At 36.3% G+C, this 18217-nt stretch overlaps 1 protein-coding gene across 1 annotated transcript; it reads right to left on the reverse strand.

Annotated features, from left to right (window-relative positions):
* Nucleotides 1-4983: 4983 nt before the first annotated feature.
* Nucleotides 4984-6636, reverse strand: LOC139193306 (uncharacterized). The gene is made up of 4 exons (XM_070816290.1): nucleotides 6389-6636; nucleotides 6228-6291; nucleotides 5935-6064; nucleotides 4984-5045 (listed from the first exon to the last, which is right to left on the reverse strand). Exons 1-4 carry the CDS (start codon nucleotides 6634-6636, stop codon nucleotides 4984-4986), a joined length of 504 nt encoding a protein of 167 aa, XP_070672391.1.
* Between the last annotated feature and the right edge of the window lie 11581 nt (nucleotides 6637-18217).

Below are 18217 nucleotides of genomic sequence, written 5' to 3' on the forward strand. Positions count from 1 at the left end.
GTTCCTAACTCTAGTGGCCGACTTTATGTGACAATGAAAATCTTTTTTGTTTAGATGAAAGATGTTAACCATTCAATTCTTAGTTTGTTTTTCCCTTTTCCTTCATACAAATGCATATGTGTGTAAAATAGTAGTCAAAAAGTAATTGTTGTGCATCTGATATATCACATTTCAGTGCATCTTAATTATGTAACAAATCAAATGAAAATACTGTAATCCACAATAATTACTAAATATTTCTCATCAAATTTTAAAATAGATCACCAAGCTGCAAGGTACAACCATCGCCGTATGTTTATCAGGTTTTCTTTTTTCTAACTTTTGATGTCTGTACGTACCTACTTCGCGTAGTTGTTAATTATGCCTTGGCTTCGAAATTAAACAAAGTATCCCATGCTTCTTTGGCTGTGGTTTTGTCCTTTATAAATTTATACGTTTCATCCCCGCAAGAACTCTGGATGGGATGTAAGGCCTTGACATCCTTCTTCTTCCAAGCCTTACGTTCTTCTTCTTCTTCTTCAAGAGGTTCATGGGTGCCTTTGACAATGTCCCAAAGATCTTCGGCTAACAAGTAGGTCTTTACCCGAGAACTCCAATCGTCATAGTTTTTTACGGTTAAGCATTGTAGGAACAATTGTAGCTGTCATGTTCAATATGCCATTTATTCAACGAGATTTCATATCAATCAAGCATCTGTGACAAAAAAAAAATGGCAAGAAAAACAAAATGAAACAAAGTCAGTCTGTCTAACAACACTTGAGGAGGGCTAGTGTCGTATTGGAAATCAAGCACTCTTGTGACCTTGGTCACCTATAGGTTTGAGGCTTCCCGTCCCTTTTTCCCCTAGAACCCCCACCTAACTATTGAAAAACAACAACACTACATATTGAATTGGGGCAATACGAGTCTGCAGTTATGAGCTTTCTAATTAGTAAATTAGTAATTATCCTGCACATTTGCTCATAGATTAGTCAGATGACTTCCTTTAATTGCAACTGAAAGAAGCACTTATCACATTAAAGTCATTAATATCTCCTTGATAAATAATCGAGAACCCGATACGCAATCAAATTCAAGTATTTTGGATTCTGGGAAGCTGCTAGAGTTGATGTGTAAACACTTTTTGCAGATTGCTTGATTGTCAATTTTAATTAAGTCTTATTGATGCAATGCGAGCCATGGATCATAGTCTATGTGGATCACTTATTTTTTGTTTTAGTAAGTTAGCTCAAGCCATCTCTAACCGAGGGCTGGCCAGAGGGCTCGTTTTAGCCATCTGGCCCTCCAAGATTCCCCAAGATATTAATATTTTAATGAACAGTACAGGGCAATATTTACGTCCGTCTCCAACCGAGGGTCAAAAGGCCAGAGGGCTCGTTTTAGCCCTGTCACAAAAAACCATCTCCAACCGAGGGCCAAAGGGCCATAGGGTCAAACATAATTTATTATTTAAAAACTACAACTAAAATGTTGTTTAAGCTTCATGTTGTATAATTTTTATGTTAATGTTATTTAATGTTGTTTCATATTGTTTAATGTTGTTTCATGTTACTTAATTTAATTTAATGTTGTATAATGACTTAGGAAGTTATAGGAAAAAAATAGAATTTAAAAAAAATATGAAACAAATTTTGTCAAATAGAAGTTATAGGAAAAAAATGGAATTAAAAAAAAAATATGAAACAAATTTTGTGAAATAGAAGTTATAGGAAAAAAATGGAATTTAAAAAACAATATGAAATAAATTTTGTGAAATAGAAGTTATAGGAAAAAAATGGAGATGGTTTTAGGGCTATTTTCGGCTCTCTGGCCCTCTAGCCTAGCCCTCGGTTGGAGACGGTTTTAGGGCTATTTTGGGGCCTCTGGCCCTCTGGACCTTTCAGTTGGAGATGGCCTCATGTTATTTGTCAGTATTTCATAGGATGACTAGATTTGGTTTGTGTTGATGTAAGAGAGATTGCTCTCCCTCATCTTTGTAATGGTAACAAATTCACACACTTCGTGTGAATGAGTTTGATGATGAAATATTCCAACTGAAAATCATCTCTGCAATTTTCTGCATATCTCATCTTCTTCTCAAAAAATCAATATCGAAAATCATCCCATTTTCTTTCAAGTTCTTATCATAATTAACTACAAATCAACATATAAACACTAACATGGCCTCCAAGTTCAATTGCTTAATCTGGGCGTGAATCTGTTATTTTGTGCAGTGGGAAAAATCAAACTTGAATCGAGCTTCGCCACAATGAAATCGAGCTTCAAAAACTATTGGGTGCTCTAGATACGAGTCTAATATGGCTGGATCGACTGATTTTGAATTTTCCATTTAAAATTCCTACCCTAATCATCTATTAAGCCTTAAAAATAGAAATTTGAGTTCTACAAATAAAATTGAGCAATTTAAAATGGAACATTTTTAAAGAATTAAATGAGAATTATAAACTATATAAAAATTTGTACAGCAATCACAAAACCAAACAAATAATCTAATGTACAGGCAATCACAAAACCAAACAAATAATCTAATATGCGGACACAATTATTTTTATTTATTGGGTGTGATTATCATCCATCTTCGAATTCATACAAACCCTTGATTCTATGTCACTAGTTAATTACACAAATTCTAGTTAATGGTTAGGCAAAGAAACAACAGTTAGTACTATCACATCCTAGCCCGGGCCTCCACCACATCTCGGGCTTGACTCCACCGTAGCATGATATTTTTCGCTTTGGGCCCCGATCACGTCCTCATGGTTTTGTTTCTGGGAACTCACACGAGAACTTTCCAGTGGATCACCCATCATGGGATTGCTTTCACGCTAACTTGCTTAACTTCGAAGTTCTGATGGAACCCGAAGCCAATGAGCTCTCAAAGGGCCTCGTGCTAGGTAGAGATAGGAATATACATATAAGGCTTACAGAATCCACTCCCTTAAGCGATGTGGGATATTAGAATCCACCCCGCTTAGGGGCCCGACGTCCTCGTCGACACACTTCCGGTCAGGGATTGGCTCTGATACCAAATTGTCACATCCCCGCCCGGCCCCCACCACATCCCGGGCTTGACTCCACCGTAACATGATATTGTTCACTTTGGGTCCCGACCACGCCCTCACGGTTTTGTTTTTGGGAACTCACACGGGAACTTCCCAGTGGGTCACCCATCATGGGATTGCTCTCGCGCGAACTCGCTTAACTTCAGAGTTCCGATGGAACCCAAAGTCAATGAGCTCCCAACATGCCTCATGCTAGATAGAGATAGGAATATACATATAAGGCTTACATGATCCACTCCCCTAGGCGATGTGAGATGTTACAAGTACTGCTACGCAGAGCTTGTTCAATATTCAAGAAGCACTAAAAGTATATATGCAAAAATGTTCTTGCTGGAGAATTAAGTTTTATATCAGAAATATAACAAAATAATACACAATTTATATTTGGAAGATTTTATTTCTAATATTACCGAAGCTTTTGATAAACATAATAATGTGGTTTAGTAAAGACAATTTTAGTAACGTTGGGGGTAACTCATGCTAAGCCAAAAAGTTTATTATAACCTTAGGGCATGTTATTCTTCCAATGTGTTTTAGGCACGATTTATTAGGGGCTTTCGAAAAAATGCGCTAGTTGTTACTTAAAGGTATTGATTTAATGTCCAGTCATTTGAAAAGATGTGGGTTGACTCCAGTACTTTGGGCTCTCGATAAGACTGTTGTTTAGATTCAATATAATGAATAGACTAGTTTTTTTTTTAGAAAAAAAAAAAGAAAGAAAGAAAAAATAATATATCAGTTTTTTATGGGAAAGTCACTTGTGAAGAGGTGTGTTGGAGAATAGAGTTTGACATTGGAAACCGAGGCATTTCATAATAAAATCTCATACCAAATAATAAGTGATTGACTAAATTAGAAACAATATGAATGATATTGGTGGTCATACTAAACCTTTAGGTTATAGCATTGTTTATTGATGCATCATTGGTACTCTTATGTTTTTGTATATTTTCTTATATGCCACCAATTCATTACAATATATTTAGGTATGAGCATTTCTGTATAGGGGTGTGCTATTCACACACCCCTTTTTACTTCTCACACACCCTTTGTTAATTTCTGCCCTTTGATCTTCTTTAATTCAGTCGATCCGATGACCGCAAATTAAGAGGCTATGTATGAAGTAAAAAGGGATGTGTGGATAGCACATCCCTTCTGTATACTAGGTTAATATAATATCTTTAGGTACGGACACTTCGGTATACTAGTTTAGTATAATATATTTAGGTACCAACATTTCAGTACCTTGGTTTAGTATTATATATTTAGGTACGGAATTTTCAATAGACTTATGTTTTTGCATATTTTTTTATGTGCCACTAATTAACTACAAAACATTTAGGTAGTACAATATGTTTACATATAGACATTTTGGTACACTAATTTAGTAAAAATATATTTAGATACGGATGCTTAGGTACACTAATTAGAGGAAGTTAAAATAAAATTAATGAATTCAAATGTGTATAATATATAATAAATTTAAAATTTAATGTAATGACATTAAATAAAATATCTATTAAATATTAAAACAAAAATATAATATGAATTTGAATTAAGTACACATTAAAGGACTAAAATCAATATCCAATCTAATTCCAGATTTTTATTAAATTTTAATCTTCTTTAAGGATTAAAGTTTAAAAACCCTTTTGTTTTTTCAAACTAATTCCAGATTTTTATTAAATTTTAATCTTCTTTAAGGATTAAAGTTTAAAAACCTTTTTGTTTTTTCAAACAAAGTAGAGCTAAAGGACTTTTATTGTGGAGGGTAATAGGTAATTTTAAAAATGGAAAATATGAGGAGAAAATAAAAAACAGTGTTGAACTAACCGTAATAAATCAACTTTTCCCAGAAATTGGGTCGGCTTCCACTTTTGAATGCAGAACGGTCACTGACCAATGTTACTAAGGGGAATTCTCAGTCATGATCTTTAGCCATGGCTAGTTGTGGGTAACGCTGAATCAAATCTAACGCAATATCTATATATAATAGAAATGTGAAAAACAACAATGTAAGTATGCAGATAAAGGGGTGTGATATCCACACACCCCATTTTACTTCTCACACACATTTTTAATTTTCGGCCGTCAGATCAGATGAATTGAAGAAGGTCAACGGAAAGAAATTATCAAAAGGTGTGTGAGAAGTAAAATATGGTGTGTGGATAGCACACCGCGCAGATAAAATATGTAACCAAAAAGCTCACACACGGGCAAAAGAAGATACAACCAAAGAGCTCTGGCCTAGCTTCATGATCAATCGGGACTGGATACGCTTGATAAAGTGACCTCTCATCTGAAAATGGAAATCTTGATGTTCGGATATTACCATCAATTCTTAATTTGTCTTTTCTTTTCCTTTCTTACAAATGACTATGTGTGTGAGAAGTTCAGCTACTAATCAGAATGCTTTATTAATCCATAATAAATACAAAATATTCCCCATCAAACCAGAACAGTACAACCACTGCCGTGTGTGTATGGGAATTGGGATAATAATCAAGATATCGATAGTGATGCTCACGGTGTTCACATATCTAGAAAGTTCAATTCTACTACTGGTTCTCATGGGAAACATTGGTACACTATTTAAGACATGATTAACAATTTCAAGGCAGTTTATTATTTAAACTCTTGAGTAATTTGTGACCTTTCAGTTAACAATAAACTCTACATAAAAAATATAAGTACAAAAGAAAAAAAGTTGTCAATCTCATGAAAAAAAAATCAACTAAAAACTAACTGCAAAAGGAAGGCAATCAAATCAATACTCCTCCAAACCAAGATAAACCAAAAAGTTGGCCTTTCAACCTTCGAGTAAACACGAATATCAGCCTGAGTTCTCCTTCTCATCTCATCTATAACTTACCTCCTTGTCCAAGGAGGCATCCAAGTACAAGAAGCCTAGTAGTGATTATGCCTTTATCGGGGAATTCACTTGTTCTGTTCTGAAGCTCAAGAATTGTCTCAATGGTTTGTGATCTGGGATTCCACAAGGCCTGAAAAAGTATGAGCAAGCTGATCCACTGCTAGCATATTCTTGATCCACAGGCACCAGCAAACAGTTGGTGCATGGTACGTTGTCCATGCAAATAACACTTCTAAGCCAATATGAAAAGAAGTTAAAGACAGGAAATGGCTGTGTATCACAAAATGGCATACCTCAAAAGCAGAGACGTGAATGACACTTTCTTCTGAATCCTTTGATGCATCCTGAGCATGAATACTGGCTCCAGTTTGCAGTTGTAATTGTTTTACATTAAAACCGCCCTTGCCAATAACCCACCAAATTTCCCAGCTCAACACATAATTTTCATGAAAACTCAGCTAGAGCTAGAGCTTCACCCCCATGTCCAGGAGGAAAACCATTAAAACCACCCCGGACAAATCCAGAACGGTTTTCATATCCTCCTGTCCATGGCATTGGCGACATAGTGTGGGAAGGAGCCCGATTAGACAACATCGGATTTCTAGGTGAAAGGAAAGGCATAGGAAAGCCTGAAGGAGGCTTGTCCTTCCTAGGATTCTGATGCAGTAGATTAGACACTTCATAAAGTGCCCTCTTTGTCATATTTTGTTTTGCAGATATCTCTCACTTTTGTTGAAAGTTAATATAGGCACCAAAAAATAAATAACAAAGAACTTTTCATGTGAGTTTCATATAAGCATGTTTGGAGATTGAAAGTGACCAAGCTACAAAATCATATGCTTTTACAAATGTAAAAAGAAGACATGAAAAGTCTCAATACACCCACAAGTTTCCAGCGGCAGACTTCACTGGCACAAAGTGACTGCATACGTGGACCACTGGACCTTCATTCGTATACATAGACATATTTAGGGTATATATTTTGAGCACCAATAAATTTCCCAATAACAACATACACAGCTGGGAACACATATTAAATTAAAAACAACAAAAATCATTTCTAACACAAAAATAAGTTTGAAAAAAAATTAACTTTAATCAACAGATGAGCTCATACGATGTCATAAGATTTGCTATATTAGCTCAATCAAAAGTCTAATTCCATCTACATCATGTAAAATCTTCTTTTGGAACATTATTTCCTGTGTTAGAGAACATGCAAGGAGCACAAAAATAGAAAGTGTACCAGCACCAATTCATCAGTTTCCATAGCACAAGTTGGAAGCTGATCTGCAAGAAGGACAGCCAACCATATTGTTTGGAACTAGAAGTCTTGTGGTGACAACACGGTTCTCGTTGTCATCATCAAATGTAACTCCACCAAAACGATCTTCCTCTACAATCCTGTCATGAACTTTCAACAGAGCATCCTGGGCAGCACAATGCGGCTCCATTTCATTTCCATCAGCTAAATTTTCATGGTTATTTTGTTTGCTTGAAATTTTTGTTGGAGAGCTATTGATAATAATTACTCTCTCATCTGAGCCAAGAACAGAATCAGAAACCTTAATCTTTGCCGGGGGTCTCCTCTAAGGGCTTTGCCACCCTTCCCAATAACACCACCGATCTTTTTAGAAGGGCAGAGAATGTTAGTTTATAAGTGTATTTGCTGAAATATAATAAGAAGTCAGTTTTAAATATCAGCCCTTGGATCATAGTCCAAGTGTGCAGCTAAGATGTAATCTTAGATTAATTAATATTTCCTCTTGCTACATGTGCTAAGTGTGTGTGAATGAATGAAACAGTGCAGAGTTCGTTTCTTCTTCCTCAAGCTGAATTCTCTCACTCTCTCTCTCTAGATTTCTTACTCTCTTCCTTTCTTCAGTATTTTATAAATTGATTGAAACACTCATACAAGATCATAGTCTGTATGCTAACATGGCCTCAGAGCCAGGTTCGATCAATTGATACTGGGCGTTTGGATCTGTGAAGAGAGCTACCCAGCAACTCAAAGCTGCGATCGAGTTGATTGCGATCTGAGTCTAACATGGCAGGATCGGGTAGTGGTGAGGTGAGAGCACCAATTTTCAATGGTGAAAATTATGAGTTTTGGAGTATTAAGATGAAGACCATTTTCAAGTCCTACGGATTGTGGAATCTGGTTGAAAAGGGTTTCGATGAATCAGATCTGAAGAAGATTGATGAATCTGAGGCGAAGAAGAAAGACAAAGAAGAGTCTAGTGGTGCTGGGAGGATGACGCTTGTTGAGGTGCTCATGAAGGATGCTAAAGCTCTGGGTCTGATTCAGGGCGCTGTTTCAGATGAGATATTTCCCAGAATCTCTCATGAAGAAACTTCAAAAGGCGCATGGGACATTCTGCAGCAAGAATACCATGGTGATAAACAGGTTAAAAGTGTTAAATTGCAAGGTCTTCGTAGGGAATTTGAATATACCCGAATGCGAGATGATGAATCACTTTCTGTTTATCTTACAAAACTATTTGATCTGATAAATCAAATGCGGAGCTATGGAGAGGAATTATCTCGAGAGAGAGTTGTTCAGAAATTATTAATTAGTTTGCCATCAGCTTATGACTCTATCTGTTCTGTTATTGAGCATTCGAAAGATTTGGATGTGATTGAGGTACAAGAGGTGGTGGCTTCTTTGAAGAGTTTTGAGTTAAGGATTGATAGGCATTCTAAAAATAAAACTGAGAGAGCATTTGCTAGCCTTAGTGTGAATCCCAAACCAGTTAAGTTTACTGGAAATCAAAATGCCAAGTACCATAAGAATTGGAAGGACAAAGGCAAGAAGTGGGATAACAAACCCACAGATGGGGCTAGAAATTCTTGTAAGCATTGTGGCAAGCTACATTTTGGTGAGTGTCGATTCAAAGGCAAACCAAAATGTTACAACTGTGATAAGTTTGGTCATCTAGCAAGGGACTGTAATAGCAAGAAGGCAGTGCAACAGCTTAATTATGCCACTCAGGCAGACTCTACACCAATCATGTTTTATGCTAGTAATCAAACTAATACTAGTGTAAAAGGATGTGAAGATGTATGGTATGTAGATAGTGGGTGTAGTAATCATATGACTGGAAGGGAGGATCTACTGGTTGATATTGACAAGTATGTGACTGCAAAGGTTGAAATGGGTACTGGACAGCTTGTTGATGTAACTGGTAAATGAAGTCTTATGGTTGAAACTAAAATAGGCAAGAGATATATCAAGGAGGTTATGCTTGTGCCTGGATTGAAAGAAAATTTGCTCAGTGTAGGTCAAATGATGAAGCACGGTTATTACTTGGTGTTTGGAGGTCATAAAGTAGAGATCTATGATGATAGCTCATATTCCAACTTGATTGCCAGAGTACCAATGAAGGGAAATCGAAGTTTTCCAATGAAGTTACAGTCTGGAATACATATTGCCTACAGGGCAAATGTATGTCCTTCTACTGCTATGTGGCACAGAAGATTGGGTCATCTGAACATGAGCAGTTTGAAATTGATGCAGGAACAAGAATTGGTGGTCGGGTTACCGGAGATCAAAGTAATTAAAGGAGTGTGTGAAGGCTGTGTTCTTGGCAAACAATGCAGAGAAGCATTTCCAAGAGAAGCCACTACTAGAGCATCATTTCCTCTTGAGCTTATACACAGTGACATTTGCGGACCAATGCAGACAACTACAACAGCTGGAAATCGATACTTTCTCACTTTTATAGATGACTGCACCAGGATGTGTTGGATTTATTTTCTAAGGCATAAATCTGAAGTTCTCAATGTGTTTAAAAGGTTCAAAGCTACTGTAGAGTTGCAGAGTGGATATAAACTGAAGAAGCTTAGGAGTGATCGAGGAGGTGAATACACCTCAATGGAATTTAACAGATTTGTTGAAGATGTAGGCCTGGAAAGACAACTTACCACTCCATACACACCACAGCAAAATGGTGTGGCAGAGAGAAAGAACAGAACCATCGTGGAAATGGCTAAGTGTCTTATGTTGGAGAAGAAGGTTCCACTTGAATTCTGGGCTGAGGCAGTCAATACCTCTGTGTACATTCTGAATCGATGCCCAACCAAAGCCTTACATAAGAAGACACCTTTTGAAGCTTACAGTGGGAGAAAACCAGGAATTAAGCATCTAAAAGTGTTTGGTTCTTTGTGTTATGCTCATGTGCCAAGTCAACAGAGACAAAAACTCGATTTGGCAAGCAAGAGGTGTATTTTCTTGGGATATGGTAGTTGTGAGAAGGGATATAGACTGTATAACATTGAATCTGGAAAGGTGACTATTTCCAGAGATGTTGTGTTTAATGAAGAAGCATGTTGGGATTGGAATGCACAGAAGGAAAGAAGGGAGAGTATCCAGATCATTGAAATGTCTGCAGGAGAACAAAACTGTGAAGGAAGTGCTTGTGATTCTGAAACACAATGTGAAGTCAGTGAAGAGAATGTTGGGTCAGATTTAGTTACTGAGCTATCTGATCAAGAAAGAGTGACAGGTCCACAGGATTTTGATCACACTCCTCTCAAGTACAGAAACATTGCAGAAATATATGAAAAGTGTAATCTGTGCATAATAGAACCCGAATGTTTTGAAGAGGCTGCCAAGGATGAATCATGGCAGAAGGCTATGGAAGATGAAATCTCTATGATTGAGAAGAATCATACTTGGGATCTTGTTGATAGACCATTTGATAAACCAATCATTGGAGTCAAATGGGTTTATAAAACAAAACTAAATCTGGATGGTTCAGTGCAGAAAAACAAAGCACGGTTGGTTGCAAAGGGGTACTCTCAGAAGCCTGGAATCGATTTCAATGAAACTTTTGCACCTGTGGCAAGACTTGATACTGTGAGAACCTTGGTGGCCCTTGCTGCACAGAAAGGATGGAAATTATTTCAGTTAGATGTAAAGTCTGCATTTCTAAATGGAGTGTTGAATGAAGAGGTGTATGTGGATCAACCATCTGGTTTTGTTATACAGGGCAAGGAAGACAAAGTGTACAGGCTCAGGAAAGCTTTATATGGTTTGAAACAAGCTCCAAGAGCTTGGTATGAAGAAATAAATTCCTATTTTGCAAAGGCTGGATTCCACAGAAGTCCGAGTGAAGCTACTCTTTATATCAAGACATCTCACAGTGGCATTCTTATTGTGTCACTGTATGTAGATGATATTATTTACACAGGGAGTTCAAAGGAGATGATAGCTGAGTTTAAAGGTGAGATGATGAGACAATATGAGATGACTGATCTAGGATTACTTCACCATTTCCTTGGTCTTGGAGTATTGCAAACAGATAATTACATCTTCTTGCATCAAAAGAAATATGCAAAGACTTTGCTTGAGAAATTTGGACTTAGGGATTGTAAGCCGGTTGCAACACCATTAGCTATGAATGAAAAACTTACAAAAGTAGATGGAAGTGATCTGGCAGATGAGACTTTATATAGACAAATGGTGGGAAGTTTGCTATATTTGACAGCAACAAGGCCAGATATTATGTTTGCAGCAAGCTTATTGGCTAGGTTTATGCACAATCCTACCAAGAAGCATATGGGGACAGCTAAGAGAGTTCTGAGATACATACAAGGCACTGTGACCTATGGAGTTGTCTATGAAAAGGGAAAAGGAGCAGTGTTGGTTGGTTATTGTGATAGTGATTGGAGTGGAAGTGAAGATGATATGAGGAATACATCTGGCTATGCATTCAATCTTGGTTCTGGTGTGTTTTCTTGGGCCTCAATCAAACAAAGCAGTGTTGCTCTTTCAACTGCAGAGGCAGAGTACATCAGTGCAGCAGAAGCTACTGCACAAGCCATTTGGCTAAGATTTGTACTCTCTGATTTCGGGGAAGAACAAGCAGAACCAACTAAGTTGTTGTGTGATAATACCTCAGCAATTGCCATATCAAAGAATCCAGTTCATCATCACAAAACCAAGCACATTAATCGGAAATTTCATTTCATCCGAGATGCACTTCAAGATGGTGAGATTGATCTGGTATACTGCAAGACTGAAGAGCAGGTTGCAGATATATTCACTAAAGCTTTGGCAAGGGATCGATTTGAAGTACTGAGGACAGCTTTGGGAGTGATTTCAGCACATCACTTAGAAGGGAGTGTTAGTTTATAAGTGTATTTGCTGAAATATAATAAGAAGTCAGTTTTAAATATCAGCCCTTGGATCATAGTCCAAGTGTGCAGCTAAGATGTAATCTTAGATTAATTAATATTTCCTCTTGCTACATGTGCTAAGTGTGTGTGAATGAATGAAACAGTGCAGAGTTCGTTTCTTCTTCCTCAAGCTGAATTCTCTCACTCTCTCTCTCTAGATTTCTTACTCTCTTCCTTTCTTCAGTATTTTATAAATTGATTGAAACACTCATACAAGATCATAGTCTGTATGCTAACAGAGAATACGATACACAGTGTTGAGCAATTGATAATCCTCTGAAGGTTGCTTACGGCTTGAATCATTCCACTTTCCTTTCTTATAGTTGTTGTTACCCCCTCTTCTTTTAAACTGGATATTACGGCATTTCTTGAAAAAGTTTCGATTGTTCCCATCCATCATACCCCTCAATACTAAAAACTAATAACTGAAGGGAACTGAATTTTAAGGAAACCTTAATTCCTGGATTAAAAAAAACAATAACAAAAGTCGCCATTACTGCGAAAGAGCCTAATGCCATCCTAATTTTCTCGAGCAATGAAACTGGGCTCATCATTTACAATTTCGAACTGAACACTAAGTTAAGCAAAAGCTATTGAATTCAGGGATTGCCAATACAAAAGTTCAACTATACATTGTAAAGCTTGTAGTTAAAAAACGTACTTTGATCTAGTAAAGTATTTCCAACGAGCTAGCGGCCGTAATTCGTGAGCGTTAGGCTTCGACCCATCGCCCTAGGGTTCCAAAAACCAAACATATTCATACAATATCAAATTCAAGCATTTCCTTTTCTGGGAACTAACCAAAACAATAATGCAAGACAAAAGTTCGAATCTTTAGTTAATTAACGACAGGAAACAATAAATTAGATGGAGGGTGATCGGAGAAATGAGAAGAACATAGCACAGGCCAGTCAGTAAAACTGTAAGATTATGGTTTGTGGGAAAGTTAATGAATGGTTTTTACCTTTTTACGTACCAGAGCGCGCGCGCGCGATGAATCGAGGTAATGGAGCTTGGAGTCTTGGACTTGCAGAGTTTTGCCTGTATTTTTTTTCGGTGGAAAAGGAGGTGGCCTTCGACCGATTTCGAATTCGTAGGAAAGGCTAAGGCCATCTCTAACGACCGAAGATTGGTAAGAAGATTCGTTTTAGCTCTTTGGTTTTTCAAGATATTAATATTTTAATAAATAGTACTTGATTATATTTGCCTCTGTCTTCAACAGAGGGCCAAAGGGTCATAGGGCTTGTTTTAGCTCTGTCACAAAAAATCGTCTCCAACCTAGAGTCAAATGGGCAAACATAATTTATTATTTAAATTTAAAAACTACAACGGTAACTAACTAAAAAAACTGAAAAAATTAGAACTAAAATTTAATGAATGGTTTAGGTATTTATAGGAAAAAATTTTGAATTTTTAAGATTTTTTTTAAAGGCCCAAAAAACCAAAAAAAAATAATTTTTGAATACAATAGCTAGTCAGCTAGCTGTTGGATTCAAATAATCGACAGGAATACTCATCACTCTGGCCCAGCCCTGGTTGGCTGGCTGACTGCTTGTGGCCAGCCCTTTGACCCTTTTAGATTCTGTGGAGCCCACGAGCCCTCTGGCTTAGCCCTCAGTTAAAGACAGTTTTCGGACTATTTTTGGCCCTCTGGCCCTCTGGATCCTTCGGTTGGAGATGGCCTAACTTAACTTCGACCCGTTTCAAATTGGACACGTCACAAAAGGTCCTGGACCAATTTGAAAAAATTCCCAAAATATTGGAAGACCCTTCGTGGATTTAGATTTTGCAATATACTCAGAATATAAATCGGTACATTACGTGTCGTAATACAAGGAGAGAAATGCGAAAAATGTATATTTATCCAGTATTCACTTATATTATAACACGTAATGTACTAACTTGTATTCCAAATAGATAAAAACAAATCTCCCTTTACGGGTGTTAATTCCAGCATCCAATGGAGTTGATCCTTGAGGGATAACTAAAGATTTCATTGTTTGAAACTTTAAAATAAGGGATAAAATTTAGTGAGTCCATTCAAATAGGAGTAAACTGTGGTTTTACTCCATCAATTATTTCTTCATCGACTTCTACAAGTTAGGTTATTATTCTTACAAAGACAACACCAAACTAGATTTCTTCTCGCTCAGGAAAGCCCCAAGAGCATTTAGCACTTAACTAGTTTGGTATTTTTCATTGTTCCTACATAAAACAATGCAACGTCTGAATGTTTTTCAGTCACGACCTGTGCAAGAAGATACTTTGATGGAAACAGTTTATGAATATAGATGCCCATTGCCCCATTCAATCATCCAATTCATCCCTAAAATTCTGCCAAGGATTTTGTCAACAATGTCCTTATCGTATTTTCTTTTCATAAAACAAGGCTTAATCAGATACATGATTTCTATGGTAATAGAGTATTCGAAAGATAGCTCATATAGTGAAGAAAAGAAAAGTAATAATTGAACCCTGGTGATAGAGACTATTAGGAATTGAGCCCCGGATTAAAAACAATAGGCCTTCCTTCCCATTTTAGCTCACCGATTCATCCAGAACCAATTTCATGTAATTTGGCTTTGTTTTTCTTACAACTTGAATTGTTTGAGTCATTTCATTAATTGGGTTTTTATTGTTTCTTTGTTTTGGGTTTTAATGAGTTCAGTTGGAAGAATCCCCACCGAATTATGTTTGGGTTTTGAACTCAAATTTCTCTTGCCCAAAAATAAATCAAAGAAATATAAACAGAAGAAAGCATCAAAGAGACAAAATTTGCAGTCAAAATCGTTCTACACACCTACAAATCTGTGAGAGTTGAGATGTGGGTTATCAGTGGAGGCTGTTGATGCACAAAATCAGTGAGGACTTTAGTACAACAGAAAGTGTCAAGTTTGTGACCTTCGCTAGATTGCTCCGGTCATTAGTGTGGATAAGTATGTAAATGGATAGATACAGGGAAGCAAGCACAAGATGTACGTGGTTCATCCAGATTGGCTACGTCCACGGAGTAGAAGAGTTCTCATTAATTGTGAAGGGTTTACACAAGTACATAGGTTCAAACTCTCCTTTAGTGAGTACTAGTGAATGATTTAGTACAAATGACATTGGAGATTATTGTGGGAGAATGATCTCCTTTTATAGAAGAGAGTTTCTAGCTTTGTTCTGGCCTTGACATGTGTCATGCTGTGATTGGCCTTTGATGTCGTGTCGCCTTGGGATTGGCCTCTTGGTGTTGACACGTGTTGCGCTGTGATTGGCCTCCTGGTTGGAGGGAAACTCTTATGTGTCATTGACGATATAACGTTGACTGATGCTTGGTAGTTTCGGGATTGATCAAGTATGGTACAAACAGAGGCGAAATGAGAGTTCTCCAATTTGCCAATGTGAAAGAGAAAGACATGGAATGGGTTAACAAATGAAAGGTGACTAATTTAACTTTGCATGTGAGACTCACGGGCAGCATATTAACGATACTTAAAATAATTTTTAACTTGGGGTTAAATTTCTAACAGTCCTCACCACAAGGGTTTATTTCTTAATTTGTTTACTACAGGGGATATTTTCCGAATACTATATCATTACGGGGACCATTTATCCGATTTAGCTTGCCAAACAAAGAAAAAGCAATTAACGTCAAACATCAATTGTGCTTCAAGTGATATGAATTATTTTTTTATTTTTTTCATACGTATGGCAAAGTCTTGCATTGTATATTAGTCTAGGTACCATAGTGTAGGTATAATATTTTCTTATTAAGTGCATTAGTTTAGGTATATTACATGTTTAGAGGCAATGGATTAGTCTAGGTATAATAGTGTAGGTACAATCACACTTCTGTAGAATTTTCCCAATGATTGAAATATAATATGTTTTTACATGGATTGACAAAGATGAATATAAAATGGTTTAAATTTGGAAGGAGGATCAAAGTAGTTTAGTTGATGCTCAAATATGCAAAGTTCAATCTATTTAAAATAATAAGAAATCAAGCTATAAATTATTATATATCCTAAAACTCAGTTGAGTTTTAGCACCCTTCAAAAATAGTATAAGGGCGGAAATACGCTTGATTTGTTTGGAGTTTAGGTGCTGCTGAATTGCTCTTGTACAATTAAGTGTCATTTTTGCCCCCACTAGATGGGCTGTCTTCAGCTTTCCGAAAAGTCCTACGCCGTTCTCATCAATTTTCCACCTAGATCAAACTGCTCTCTCATTTTTCATCTCTCTCTCAAATTATCTGTGCGAAATCAGCGAGCCTGTTTTTGGTTGCTACAAATTTATTGCGTTCAAAAACCCTCAATCGCTACCAATTTAGTTCCTTTTTTGGATTTATCAGAATCAATTTTTTGAGTCAGAGGTCTACAGTTACTGGGTGAGTTTTTTTTACTTCTTTGGTATCGTTGTTTTAAAGTTTTCTTGGTGGTTTTCGATGTTCAGATGCTTTTTGCATATGAATTTTGGATGGTTTTTGTATATGAATTTTGTTTTTATAATATTAGGTATTTTGTTTCTATCCTTAGATTTTAATATTTTTTGGGGTAAAATATTTAATTACATCATGTTATGGGTTTTTATGGGTTCAATTGGCAGTTCTGATTTTCCTTTGGTTTTAATCTTCTCTTGCTTCTCTCAGGTGTATCTCTGGAATTATCCTTTGGTTTCCATCACCATCACCCAACCAATCCATCATACTCATCATTACACCCCACTAATTGCTCTCTCACTCTCTCCCACCCCTCATTTACTCTCTCATTACACTCAAATTTTGGATTTTTCAAGAAAGGCAGTCTGATTTGGAGAAGACTTCTCAAGCGGTTATAATTTCATGGTAGGTTGGTTTAAGGCAGTTCCAAAATTTAGGATCGTTTGGGATATTTTTAGTTTTTTTTTTCTAATTCTTGAAAAACCCATGGTTAAGAGTAAATTTATTATATTTTAATTTTTATTGAATTCAGGTAACCATCGTCAGTTTTTCGGTTTGATTTAAAGGAATTTTTAGTTAGAAAAGCTAGGGCTTTGCGGTTAGTTCTTCGGGTTGTACCTCCGGGTGGTTTAAATTTGTTTAAATTTGAGTTTTTGTGATTTGGGATTTATAAATGGATTGAAATTTACGTTTTTTTTTATTTCAATTCCCACTCAGAAGTTTGTACTCCCTCATCATTAGAATTGTTTCCTTCTGCTCTTCTTCTCGAAACAAGGTCACAGATCCACATGCCATCAAGGTATGTTGTTTAATTATATATTGTACATGTATTTATTGTATTGTGCATGTGTGTGAATGTGTTTTTCTCTGTTAATCTGTATTGGTTTTCTATTCTGATTTAGTTAATCGGGTTTGTTTTTATTTCAGTTGTTTGGTTCATGCTAAAGTTATTGAACGGTAGAACACCGGAACCAGTGATCTTTCAAAAGGGTTGGTTCTTCTATATATTTTTATCCTTTTGGTCGTTTTGAATGGACTTCCTGTATTCTAAATGAAGCTAAATTGAATAGTTGTTTTTGTATATTGTATTTGCTTTGTTAAATTAGTTCTTTTTTGTTGAAAAATGTTATTTAGTTTTGCAGATCAAAGTTTTTCAGCAAGAAAAATATTTGGCAAATTAAATTTAGATATGAATACTTACATTTATTTAGCATTTTCCATTCGTCTTTACTTTTAGTGCATTGTGGTTGTAAATGTCATTTAGTGCATTGTGGTCTTAATTTAATTGCGTGGTTGGTTTCGGGATTTCTTGAGTCGAATAACAGCTTGGGTGATCAAAAGGTAAAAAAGTAGTTGGTCTCTGCTTGCAAGATGACTTCTTTCTGTTGCCAAAATTAGACTAACCGTAATCAACCCAATTAAGTCCAAATTTTAATGCTCGCAAGTGTACGAATCTTTAAGTAGTATAGTAGGCAAGCACAAGATCGTTCCAACTAAGATTGAAATAATTTTAATTATCTAACTTAATTTGTATTGCACTTGAATTGAAATGGAAAAATTAATGATTTGAGAAAGAACTTCGAAATTGTAAATGTAAACAAAAATCAAATGAGCTTAAATAAATGACAAGAACAACAAAGAAATCAAATTATAAATCAATTTCGAAAAGCACTAGAG

This window comes from Malus domestica, chromosome 17, assembly GCF_042453785.1.
Source record: "Malus domestica chromosome 17, GDT2T_hap1".
NCBI lineage: Eukaryota > Viridiplantae > Streptophyta > Magnoliopsida > Rosales > Rosaceae > Malus > Malus domestica.